This window comes from Rousettus aegyptiacus, unplaced genomic scaffold (assembly GCF_014176215.1).
Source record: "Rousettus aegyptiacus isolate mRouAeg1 unplaced genomic scaffold, mRouAeg1.p scaffold_m13_p_17, whole genome shotgun sequence".
Classification (NCBI taxonomy): Eukaryota; Metazoa; Chordata; class Mammalia; order Chiroptera; family Pteropodidae; genus Rousettus; species Rousettus aegyptiacus.
This window is the reverse complement of record NW_023416292.1, coordinates 11,733,770-11,746,050: the sequence shown is the minus strand read 5'-3', so window position 1 is coordinate 11,746,050 and position 12,281 is coordinate 11,733,770. Positions and strand designations below refer to the sequence as shown.

General features: G+C 37.9%; 1 protein-coding gene across 5 annotated transcripts in view; it reads left to right on the top strand.

Annotated features, from left to right (window-relative positions):
- Positions 1 to 12,281, top strand: part of HMCN1 (hemicentin 1) — a 482,162-nt gene that overhangs the window by 212,387 nt on the left and 257,494 nt on the right. For all 5 annotated transcript variants that reach the window (XM_036234516.1, XM_036234517.1, XM_036234518.1 and 2 more), the window contains 2 exons: positions 6,383 to 6,541; positions 7,431 to 7,553. In XM_036234516.1, the coding sequence (XP_036090409.1) occupies positions 6,383 to 6,541; positions 7,431 to 7,553 (282 nt within the window). The remainder of the gene's footprint in view (positions 1 to 6,382; positions 6,542 to 7,430; positions 7,554 to 12,281) is intronic.

The window sequence follows — 12,281 nt, the reverse complement described above, 5'->3', positions numbered from 1 at the left end:
AGATCTCATGGGAGGAAACAGATAAATTATAATACGACTTGGCAAATGCCACAGTAGAAGAATGAACAATATTCTGTGAGCATCGGAAGAATGAGAACCTTTCTCTGCTTTTACAGTGCCTCTGACAAGCTAAATTTATAATTTATAAACACATATGAACTTTGTTTATAATCTTTGTGTATATACATTTAAACAAAGTCAATAATTTATAGATTTTTGGAGTAGATTGTACCTTGATTCTTGACCCTTAGTAAATTAAAGCAACATGAATTTCGTTTCTAATAACTTCTGCCAAGAAACAAAGTTCATGGAAGACTTTTAGATCAAAGCAACAACCTTACAAATACCAGTCTACAGTGAAGCCTACATAACTAAACCAAATGTATCATTCTAAAGTAGTGCTGTCCAACAAAAATATATTATGACTCACATATGTAATTTAAAAAAAAACAGTTGAAATTAATTTTAATAATCTATTTATTAACCCAGCGTATCCAACATATCATAATTTCAACATGTCGCCAACATAAAAAATTAGTACTTCTTTAGTTTTTAAATTTAAATTAATTAAAATACTCAGTTCCTCAGTTTCAACACCCATATATCAAGTGCTCAATAGCCACATGAGGCTAGTTAGTCACTACTGTATTAGATTGCACATATCTGAAGCATTCCCTTTAGAGATAATTTTAATGGTTATTTATGATTTTAAATGATTTTAAATATCAGATAGGGAGCTTGTAAAAGAATGTAATATAAATTTGTTAACTTCCTTTAGAAAAAGAAACATTTTTCTATTCAGGAACCTACGTCCATAACGAGATGGACAAATAGTTTCACTAAGATCTAAATTACCGGTTAACTTTTATTTTTAATTCTTAGATAACCACTAACTATCAAAAGCAAAAAAGGTAACTATATGAGGGTACTGTACTATTTGGGGAAGAGAAGAGTTTTGTTCCTGAGAACAACTGATAGTCATTATATAATCGATAATGATTACAATATCATCTGTGTCTGCAAATGTGGGATACAGGGCAGAATAATCATTTTTCTCATAAAGATCACACTGAGTTCCACAACAGGGAAAAATTAAACTATACAAATCACTCCTAAGGGATGTATAAGCACATCCAGTATGGGTTTCTCACATATGCGGATCAGAATATTTCCTTTTGACTTGACATTCTCCAATATTCTGGCTGCTTTGAAAATTTATGTTAGCTTCTCCATAAAAGTGAGTTTGTTTTTGAGAGTAAGATAGAAAAAAGTCCAAGAAATAAAAGGAATGCCTTTCATTTGCAATTACATTTGTGAAATTATCTGTGGACCCATAGTTGTGTCTGCTTATCGCTCTTTTTACCCTTGGGTAGTAACCAATATTAAGCATCATTTATGAGGTTCAGTGTTTCATAAAGGTGTCCCCTACCCCCCCCCCCCCAGGAGGATAAGGTGGTTCCAGTACTTAAAGCAAATATCGACTATTTTGGTTTTATTAATATATGGTTTTAAACTGTTTTTTTCAGATATATAGGGTGAAAAAATAATTAAAGACTTAGAGATCCTATTTCAGCACCTGTTTTTTTTTTTTTTCTTCAGAGCTACATTCAAGTTTTAGGATGAACCTGACGTTATGAAGGGACTTTAGTGGAATGCATTAGTTTGGAGTCACTTCCAAGGATTCTAGTTGGTCTCTAGAGTCTATTCTGGGTTAATGTTTAGGGAAGAACTACGGCATCCATTCCTAGGTCCTCCTACAGTACACTTGAACACAAGTCAATTGGCTCAGAGACTGCCCCTCGCTCAGTAACTGCACAAGGTTTATCATTCCTGCCATTCCTAGCATGTATCTCTGGAGATTTCTTAGCTGTTCTGATATTTTGCATATAGACAGAAAATTTCTCCTAGCCCCTTGATCTTAGGTGACAATTAGCAAGAGGGAATTAATCTCTCCTTAGAGCTCTACCACCAGGGACCTGTATAGTATAGTTGGCCATTCAACAAATGTTTGTGGAATAGATAAATTACATTGTGATTCACACTCAGGTACACAATGTCAAGTACAGTTGAGAAATATTTTTTTGTTTGTTTGTTTGTTTGTTGAAGCTTCTGAAGATACAATAGAAGCCTGTAAATTTTTTGAGCTTAGCATTCCAGAGTATTTATAACAGGTATGCCAAGTCGGCTGCAAGCAAAAATTATTCCTATCTACCACACACCAAGATTAACTCAAAATGGATTAAGGACCTGAATATAAGACCCGAAATTTTAAAATGCATAGAAAAAAACATAGGAACTAAACTCAAGGACCTTGGACTTGAAGAGGATTTTATGAATTTGACCTCAAAGGCAAGGGAAGTTAAAGCTAAAATAAATGAATGGGACTACATCAAACTAAAAAGCTTCTGCTCAGCAAAAGAAACCATCAACAAGGTAAAAAGACAACCATCCAAATGGGAAAATTTATTTGCAAGCAACGCCTCTGATAAGGGCCTAATATTCAAAATATAGCTGTTAGGGAAATGCAAATCAAAACCACCATGAGATGCCATCTAACATCTGTTAGAATAGCTATAATCAATAGGACATGTAACAACAAATGTTAGAGAGGATGCAGAGAAAAAGGAACCCTCATACACTGCTGGTGAGACTGCAAATTGGTACAGTTACATTGAAAAACAGAATGGAGGTTCCTCAAAAAACTGAGAATTGATCTACCATAGGATCCAGCAATCCCTCTACTGGGTATTTACCCCAAAGACTTGAACACCCATATCCAAAAAGATATTTGCACACCGATGTTCACAGCAGCATTATTCACAGTGGCCAGGACATGGAAGCAAATGAAGTGTCCTACAATAGATGATTGGCTAAAGAAGCTGTGGTACATATATACAATGGAATATTGTTAAGCCATAAAAGACATGAATTACCGCCATTTGCAACAACATGGATGGACCTCAAGATAATCATGTTAAGTGAAATAAATCAGACAGAAAAAGTTGAAAATCACACGATACCACTTATACGTGGGATATAAACCTAAAAGCAACAAACGAACAGGACAAATAAAGAGAGACTCATGGAGATGGACAATGGACTAGTGGTTATTGGAGGGTAGAAGGTGGGGGGAGGGGGGATAGACAGGGTAAAGGGGATCAAATATATGGTAGCTGAAGGAAACTGGACTTTGGGTGGTAAACACACAATAGAATATACAGATGTCAACTTATAATGTACAGCTGAAATTATATAATCGTAACCAATGTTAGCCCAATAAGCTTAATTAAAAAAAAATAAAATAAAAATAAAGGTTGAATTAAAAAAAAAAATTATTCCTATCTAACATACTGAAGTTAGTAATGTGCCCCGTCGCTGTTTCCCACTTCCGTAGCACACAGATGCTCATTTGAGGGCATTCGTTTCACTTGATAATCTCTTCAAATAAATATTAGGCAAAGGAAAATACGTTACATCATTAAAGAGGAAAGCACATTAAAATACATCTGAAAAGTAAGGAAGTACATATGACTGGAAGAAAAGGCAAAGTTTTTAAAGGAGGAAGTCATATTATCTCAACCTTGGAAGGAAAATAGTTCAATTTGACAAATATTTATTCAGCTATATGCCAGAAATGTAGTGAATTGAATACCGAAGAACTCAGCAAAGCACAGTTTCTGCTATCAAAGAACTTACAGAAAACGGGAGAATTTTGACATGCACATACGGGTGAGAGTGTTCGATGGCAGAGATGGAGCGGTGGAAAGATCACTTGAATGAAAGTCCTGAAGTTGTCGAGGTGTGAAGCAAGGGGCATATTCAAAGAACAGGAATTAGTCTCAGCTTAAAGGAAGCAAGCTGTGAAGAGGGAGCAGCAGGATATAGATAGAAAGATAATCTGATTCAACACAAACACTTAGCGAGATTTTCAGTAGGACTGTGATACAGACAGCTCTTCACATAAAGTCAGGTGGTAGGAAGAGCAGATTAGATAGGAGGCTATACTGGTAATATAATTAACGATAAGAAGAGTGAATTACAGGAAATACAGGGGAAGGGAGGGGACAGATTCATGAGGGAAGTCGAAGGAATATGGTTTGACCACTGATTAGGTGAAGGAAGAGGGAGGAGTCAAAGATGACCAGGTTTTGAACCTGAATATGTGGGCAGAGAGTACCATTAACGAAAATAAGGAAGGCATGGTTGAGGAAACATATAATGAATTCTATTTTAGATCCATTGAATTGTAGAGACTCACAAAACACATACGAGTAGATGTTTAACAAGCGGCTTAAAATGTAAAATCGGAACGTGGGAGATACGTAATCTGAGGATATAAGTGCATAAGTTTTTGAGGACAGTATTATCTGTTACACTACATACCATGAAAATGCACATGATAGAGAATAGATCAGCCATGCAAAAATAGAAGCGACTGCTCACTCAGGAAAATTTCTGGAAGTCTAGAGCTGATATTGTCTCAAAAGTGAAGATCAGGTTACTACAGCATCCAGCTCCCTACCGTTAAGAAAGTGACAATATTTAATGAGTGTCTCAATTTTAGAAGCATTTTATAACAGTTGGAACTCTATTCCAGCCCACCTAACAAAGATTACTCAGAGGCTGCAAGTTTTGCACAGGATTCAATGCAAGAAAAGTCTCCAGTTCATCTAGGCCACAGTATAAACAATTCTAATGCTTGGTTCTTATGACCCCCATTAGATCTATGGGCTTAAGCTATCTATTTCAGAATCTGAGGCTGTTTGGAGCCTGGAGAAAGCCAGTAGTTTAAAGATAGAATAGAATAGAATCCCCAAAGATTAAAGATAAAACCTTATCCCTTTCATGGAGTAATTATTTACTTTTTTGAGAAAGAGCTCTTACTGACTGAATTCTAGTGGACTATGGGACCTCGAGACCCCCACGACTCCAGAGACCCCCACGACTCCAGGGTGCCTTGTTTTTTATTTGATTGTCTTTTCAAGAGGATAAGCTCCTTAAAGACAAGGTGCCTTACCTTACTCATTTTTGTATGTCTAAACCCTAATGAAGACAGTTATTAATTGCTCGGAACAGATTGGTTGAAAGTCCATTCCCTTGGCCCTATAGTTATTAGCTTTACGCTAAGGAAATACTCAGACATTGCACACACACACACACACACACACACTATATATATATATATATATATACGTATATATAAATATATATACACATATATATAAATATACGTATATATACATATATATACATATATAAATATATATGTATATATATGTATATATAAATATATATATACATATATATACATATATATGTCAAATGTATAATAAGTTTCTATTTATTTATAATGGAGAATTTGTAAAAGCGCTAATGTTCAACAGTAAAGAAATGGTGGACTAAATTATGGGATGTAGATGTAATGGAATATTATGCAATCACTAAAACCTATGATTTTGAAGAACACTGATGACATGGAGCCATAAGCAAGAGATCAGAAATTTAAAATATAATACATAAAACTGTAAATACATCTTACAGTGTCATCTATAAATCCATCTTTTTGAAGGCAATAAATGTGACGAGAATCCCTCTTAGGGTGAAGACTATTATTTTTGTTTAGGAAAATAGATCGAGCCTGTTTAAGTAAAAAATAAAACTTGGAGATTGTGTGTTAGTAGAGAAAATGAAGCAGAGTGAAAAGAGTGACACGGAAGGTATACTTTACCTGAGGTGGCCATCAAGGCTTCTCCGATAGGTGACATTGAGCAAAAGCTCGGGGTGTGGAGATACACCAGCCTGTTTGTCTGCTGATGGGAATGATCCGGTAAAGAGGGGAGGCTCGGTGATGGAATAGAGAGAAGGGGCAGCTGCAGGAGCCGTGTCCTTGACTAGGCACAGGTGAGTAGTCAGCCTTAGCTATGAGCACGCATGAGTCCTTCACGCTGAAGGTAGGGCATGCGGCCGCTATTGCAGGCGCGTATGTACTGGGACAGTGCTCTTCCGGTCGCTTCCATGTTCTTAGCGCAGTAGAAGCAAGGTCCTCAAATAAGAGGAAGAAGAGGTAAGAAAAGAAGAGATGTACGCGATGGGCACGTAAGAAGATGGGAGACTAAATCGACATCTAACTAACTGAAATGTAATAACAATTTCTATTTTGTGTGTTTTGGGGGAATTTATAATTTATTCCTAAGTATTGATTTTTTCATCTTCACATCACTTTATATCTTTTCAATCTCCCCAGGGGCAAACTGACAGAACGTAAAAGTGAAGAGCATTTGCTCACTTCCAGAACTCCTAAAGCAACCTTTCATAGCTAAAACATCCCTTTCTTTTCTGCTGATGAAATAATTAACGTTCATCTCTCTCTGCTTCTCAACAGGGTGGTGGTGACTGTCCAGAAATGAGTATTGGAGCTATAAAAATTGCCTTGGAAATTTCTCTTCCTGGTTCTTTCATTTATGTTTTCACTGATGCTCGGTCCAAGGATTATCGGCTAACCCATGAGGTGCTGCAGCTTATCCAACAGAAACAGTCACAAGTGAGTAGGAATCAACCCCCCAAATTCTGCATCTGGAGACAGCTGTAAGGAATACAGCCTGTGAGAGGATGCCTCTCCTCTTTGACTATACTATGCGTGGTGAATGTCAGTAATTAGAGCTGGTTATCCATATATGTGTAGTCCAATGTGTATGTGTCATTCGATTTAAACATATTAAATGGGTATGTGATATCTGCACACAGAATATGAATGCCTTATTTTTAATGCAGAGAAGAAACGCCTGGGGCTTAAATAAGGTGCAGGTCACCATTATGTCCTTATAACTGACCGAAACATAGACCTAATAAGAAGGGCCTGTATTTAAAATATCACCTATGTGGAATTTTGTGAGAATTACTCATTGTATCAGTTCGCTATTGCTACATATCAAGCTTCCTAACTCCCAATAGCTTAAAACCACAGCGTTTACTTCTCACGTGTTTGCAGGGCTCCTCTGTGCCAGGCTAGGCTGGCTCCTTGCATGCCTGGGCACAGTTTGTGTTTGGCTTATGCAGGCCCGTCTCTGGGGTGACATGGCTCTGCCTCACCAGTAAGCTAATTTAGGCGTGCTCTTCTCACGGACAAGGCAGAAGTGCTAGAGATCCAGTGGAAATACACAAGGTCTTGAGTATAGTCTCAAAACTGATAGAATGTCCCTTTTTTGCTTTATGCTACTAACCTAAGCAAGTCACATGCCCAAGCTTGGACTCAAAGATGGCAAAAAAGCCTCCACCTGTTAAGAGGGTATAGGGAGGAGTTACATACATGATATATAGCTATCACATATGTTCTACTTGCCTAGTAGTACATTAACACGTAATAGGGGCTCAATAAATGTATATCGATTTCCGAAAACCCTTTAAACTGTCTTCTTTTTGTAAAATCACAGGTGGTATTTGTGCTCACCGGAGACTGTGATGACAGGAGCCATATTGGCTATAAAGTCTATGAAGAAATTGCCTCGACCAGTTCCGGTCAGGTGTTCCACCTGGACAAAAAACAAGTTAATGAGGTCAGTTTAATAAAGCGGGTCTACGTTATTACCAGCTATTTTAGCAAAATTGGTTAGGCCAATATAATTGTGACAGATTTGATATCAAAAACCATTTGAACAAAAAAATGTGTTTTCCCTTAGGTCACAGGTCAATAAAGGCATTAAACTAATGTGGAGAAGCATAGATTTACCTAATATGAATTTCTAGATTGTGTTATGCTATATTGACAAATTATTTAGATTTAAGCATAAAGGTATTTATATTTATTTAGTGGGACTTGAGTTCTTGTTATTTAGTAAGATCAATATGTATTTTGGACGCATAGCTTTTGGAACTGGTAAAGGAGGCTTGACTGTTAACTAAATTAGAACGTGAGAAACTTACTGAGTAAAATTCTAAAGTTTGATCTCCAAGGTTAATAGTAAAAACCTGTAAATAACTGCATAGTTATCTAAAACTTTTAAGATGATAAAATATTTAACTCGTATACTCCAAAAATCTTGGTATTTTCTAAAACTGTTAGAGGTATGTCTAATTGTCATGATTCTTTTTTTTTTTCCTGTTTTTGTTAACTCGCCTTAGCTTCACTTGTGATAATAAAATTGTATTTTTATTTTAATCTATTTACTTGGCTCCCACTTTAGTTTCTAGAAACACACCAGCACAAACATAACATTCTAAGTAGACGTGATTCACATTTCACTGTTGTGGTCACTGTATCCATCCACACCCCGTCGATTTAATGGTAGACTCCTTTGTGTCTTGAACGGAATGGTTCAGGAGTCCTCATAGCTCGAGAGTTCTTACTACGTCATGGTGCAACCAAGAGGACGTTGCAAATTCTAGAATAAACAATCGAGCAAAAGTATTTTTTTTTTTTTTTATCAAGAAGATGTATCAATCTGGAAGTTACTTTAGTCTAAATTTTTTTCTTCTTAGAGGAAACAGCTGTAAAGAGGGTTGTGGCTTGGGTCCCTAGTGTGTCCATTGTAGCCATTGAGAAACGCCTGGGCAGGATGTGACAACTACAGGGGGAAGCCCTGAGCAGTTACTCATACAAACATTTGCATGAGAATTTGGGAGCCTGGGAAGAAAGAAGTTGGGGAAGAGTGCAGGGCTCTCTCAGGAACTGGGTTTCCCGTCTCATCCCACAGACTGCGCTTGACCCTAAAGGGAGCGAGGCCGCCGGTTGACGTTGTTTTTAATCTGGAGTCGTGTAAGGCTTCGGGGTGCAGTCAGTATTGTCAGCACAAAGCGGGGCATACGTGTGGAAGAGTGTGTCACTCTCTCTTGCGTGAGTGGGGACGCCACCCACTGAGCGTGTCGTGAGCCTCTTTAGTTGGAAGTGGCAGTGGTGTTCGGTACAGCCAGTGGGGCGTCGGTGCTAACGGAGGAAGCCATGCCCAATGGACGCGGTGGTTCCCAGCAGAAAGTACTAGAAAAGAGAAGAGGAGAAAAGAGACATGGCCAGCACCCAGGGCATTCGAAAGAGCAGTCGTTTGAATCTGTTTGCGAGCAGTCAGGCGCAATATGGAGATTCCCAATACAAATTGGATGAAACTTTTCAGGAGAACCATAGACCTTAATAAGAGTTAGGTCCCAGAGCTAGAAAATAGCACGGTATGTCCTGCGAGTGTACCTCCATTTATATCCGTGTACCCAGGGACATTGACATACACAAATTTGAAAACACTATTGCCTTAAACAGACAAAATGAGCCCTGTGGAGGTACACGCTTTATTAAATACATGGCATGATATGTCGTTTTTGTATACCTAATAATTTTTAACAATTCTGAAAGTTACCAAATGATTTTTAAGAACAATGAATAACAAAAATATGGTATATATCACAGAAAATTTTATAAATTTATAAAAAATTTTAAGTCACTAGTTTGTTAATAGTGTTTTTCTCCCAGATCATCAACTGATCCTCTGATCTTTAAATTTAAGCTTAGGCAGAACAGGACTAGAGAGAAGTATCACTAAAATTGTTGATTTTTATAAATTGGAGTTTGAGGCAAATAGGGATAGGCCTTAATTCATCTGTCAACCACAGCAGTGCTAACCCTTCTGTCAGTTGGTTCTGGAAAGGTCAATGTCATCTCCTTTGGGCCACTTAGACCCAAGAGAGATTTAACTAAGAGTAAGTACTCTTGTTCTAGCCATTGTCCTGCGTGGACATGAATCCCAGACCGATGCAGGCATCTTTATATAAGTCTGAGATGAAATGAATGCGAGTGGGAATGAAGAAAATCCAAAACCTTTGGATTAAGTCAACACTCAAACCTACCCTACTACTCAGCCTCCAGAGTTAAGGACATGATCTTTTTGCTTAAGCCAGTTAGAGTTGAGTATTCAGCTACCTAAAGATAAATGCATCCTAACTGATAACAATTCTATATATTTTTTGTGACATGGTCTCTATAAGCCCTAGTTTTCTTGTTTGTAAATGAGGATAATAGAGTTATCCATTTCAGAAAGTTCTTATGAGATAAAATGAGATAATGTGTGTGAAATGTGCCACCGAAAGTCTTGTGCAGGGTAAATGCCAAATAAGTGTTAACTGGTATTATTATAATCCTTGTAATGTTGTTATTTTGCTTTCAAAATGGGGAAAGGGGGTCACTATGTTTGTTAGACACCAGGCGGCTAGTCGTTGCTGAGAAATGAACTTGAAAAGGGAGAATCTCAGACGAGGTTGGAGTGTCCTTTATCTTGTGTGTAAGTGGGAAGAAGATCTTGTGAAGGGGCTGCTGCGGCTGTGTAAGCCGGTATGTCACTCAAAGAAAGTGACCGTGGTGGAAGATCCTGCTAACAACAAGCAAAGTTGCGGTGTTAATGTTGGAATCGCAATTTTTTTTGTATATAACAGCCATATTCCTTTCTCATCGTTCCGAATTCTCTTATTTCAACACTATAAACTCTGGGGAAACTGGATGCTACAGTGCCATCTGTACATTTACGAGACACAAGACCTGCTGGGAAGCCACACACATACGGAGTCTTTTCATTTTACTCAAGAGCAATTTTTCTTCCGTTGTTTCTAAAGTTTCTGTAGAGTATTGTGCTTTACCTTATTAATCTAGTTCATCAGTTTTGTCTCAACTGGGGTATGTTTTGTCTCAACTCTCTCTTGAACTAACTTAAAGTTTTGTTTTTCTTTCTTCCTATTCTTTTTTAAAGTAACAATGAAGTAGAAAATCTAGGTATCTTTCATCTTTATTTAACATAAAAGGGAAACCAAGGTGAAGAAATTAGTTGGCCATGCATCAGTAGTCTGTAAATCATTGTGTAGTATTACATTTTGGAGATACAAGTTAAGACATATCTCAAAGATGTGCTCAAACAATTCACCTTTGAAGATGAAAATGGAATTAAGTAGTCTTACTCCTCCCTTTCTTTATAAGCTGGGTAATTGTCAATGGATCTAATTAATGCTCCTTTTGGTATAAGAAAAGTCCAAGTTTGAAATATCAAAGTTGCTTTGCTTTTGTGTCAAAGAAGCTAACACAGAGATCCATTATTAGTTGCAGAATTCTTCATCCCTTCTCATTTTGTGGGACTTTCCATTTTCCCCAATCTAAAGAGAAGGTGGGAGGCCAAGGAGCCGCGTTGAGGTGTCCCATAAAGGTCAGCATCGCAGGGCCCAGAGTCTGATGGAGAAGGACAGAGAACAGATGTGGGGAGACAAAATGAAAATATCCAACCCAAACGGGTAGTAGTTAAGACCCCAGACTCTGGGACCATGGCCCATTCCACAGCCATGTGATCTTAGACAAGTTACATAGTTTTCTGTCTCAGTTTCCTCATCTGTAAAATGAGGAGAATAAGAATGATGGTACCTACCTCATAGGTTGTTGTGTTTAGAACATCAGTAATTACTAACTGCTTGTTTCTTTAGTGATACGTGCTAGTCCACATATTCCAGCAACATTTTTAGAATTCTCTCTAAGACAAGGGAATATGTGTTTAGTGTCCGTCTGTGATAAGATGGCCAAAGATAGCATGTTATCATGGGAAACTCTGGGGCTTTAGAATCAGGGAGATCTGGGTTTGAATGATCTCTTCATCTTTAGCTAGTTGAACAACTTTATATAACTTCTCGGAGACTGTCTTCTCATGTGAAAACAGGCATATTAATTAACTTATAGGACTGTTGTGAAGATTGAAGAGAATAAGAAATACAAATAGTAAGTAGAGTGGAGTCCCAGAAGACTGGAAATTACCCCACCTGGAGGTTCTTAAGACCGGAATGGCTCATTTGCCAAAGGAGGCACCTATGGCTTTGCTGTGAATGTAGGTCCCGGGGGGTGCCCTGTCCTAGGGAGAGCTCAGGAGGAGAGTGGTATTTTGGTACACCTATCCCCTGCCCCTTAGAAATAAATATCTAAGGGAAAATGGGTTATTTTTTTTCTAAACAAATGGAAATAGTGTGTACATGGCTTCATTTAACAGTATTAATGACCATTAAAACACTAAAACTAATAATAACATAGTAACCTATAATAGGGATTCTATAGGAAGCACTAAGGAAGGTAAATCTTACTCCTTTGCAAGGTGCCCTGGAGGCAGCATGCGTAGTCGCAGTTCCTGAGAGGAAAGGGAAGCAGGCAGAGCCCCTGGGTACCCCTGTGCGAAAGAGAGGAGAGGCGATTTGGCCTGAGAAGCATCCTGGGCTCTTCCGGAGGAGGACACAACAGATCCTTCTCTCTTCTGTCTGTAGCAGGAGTGGAGACTCTAAGA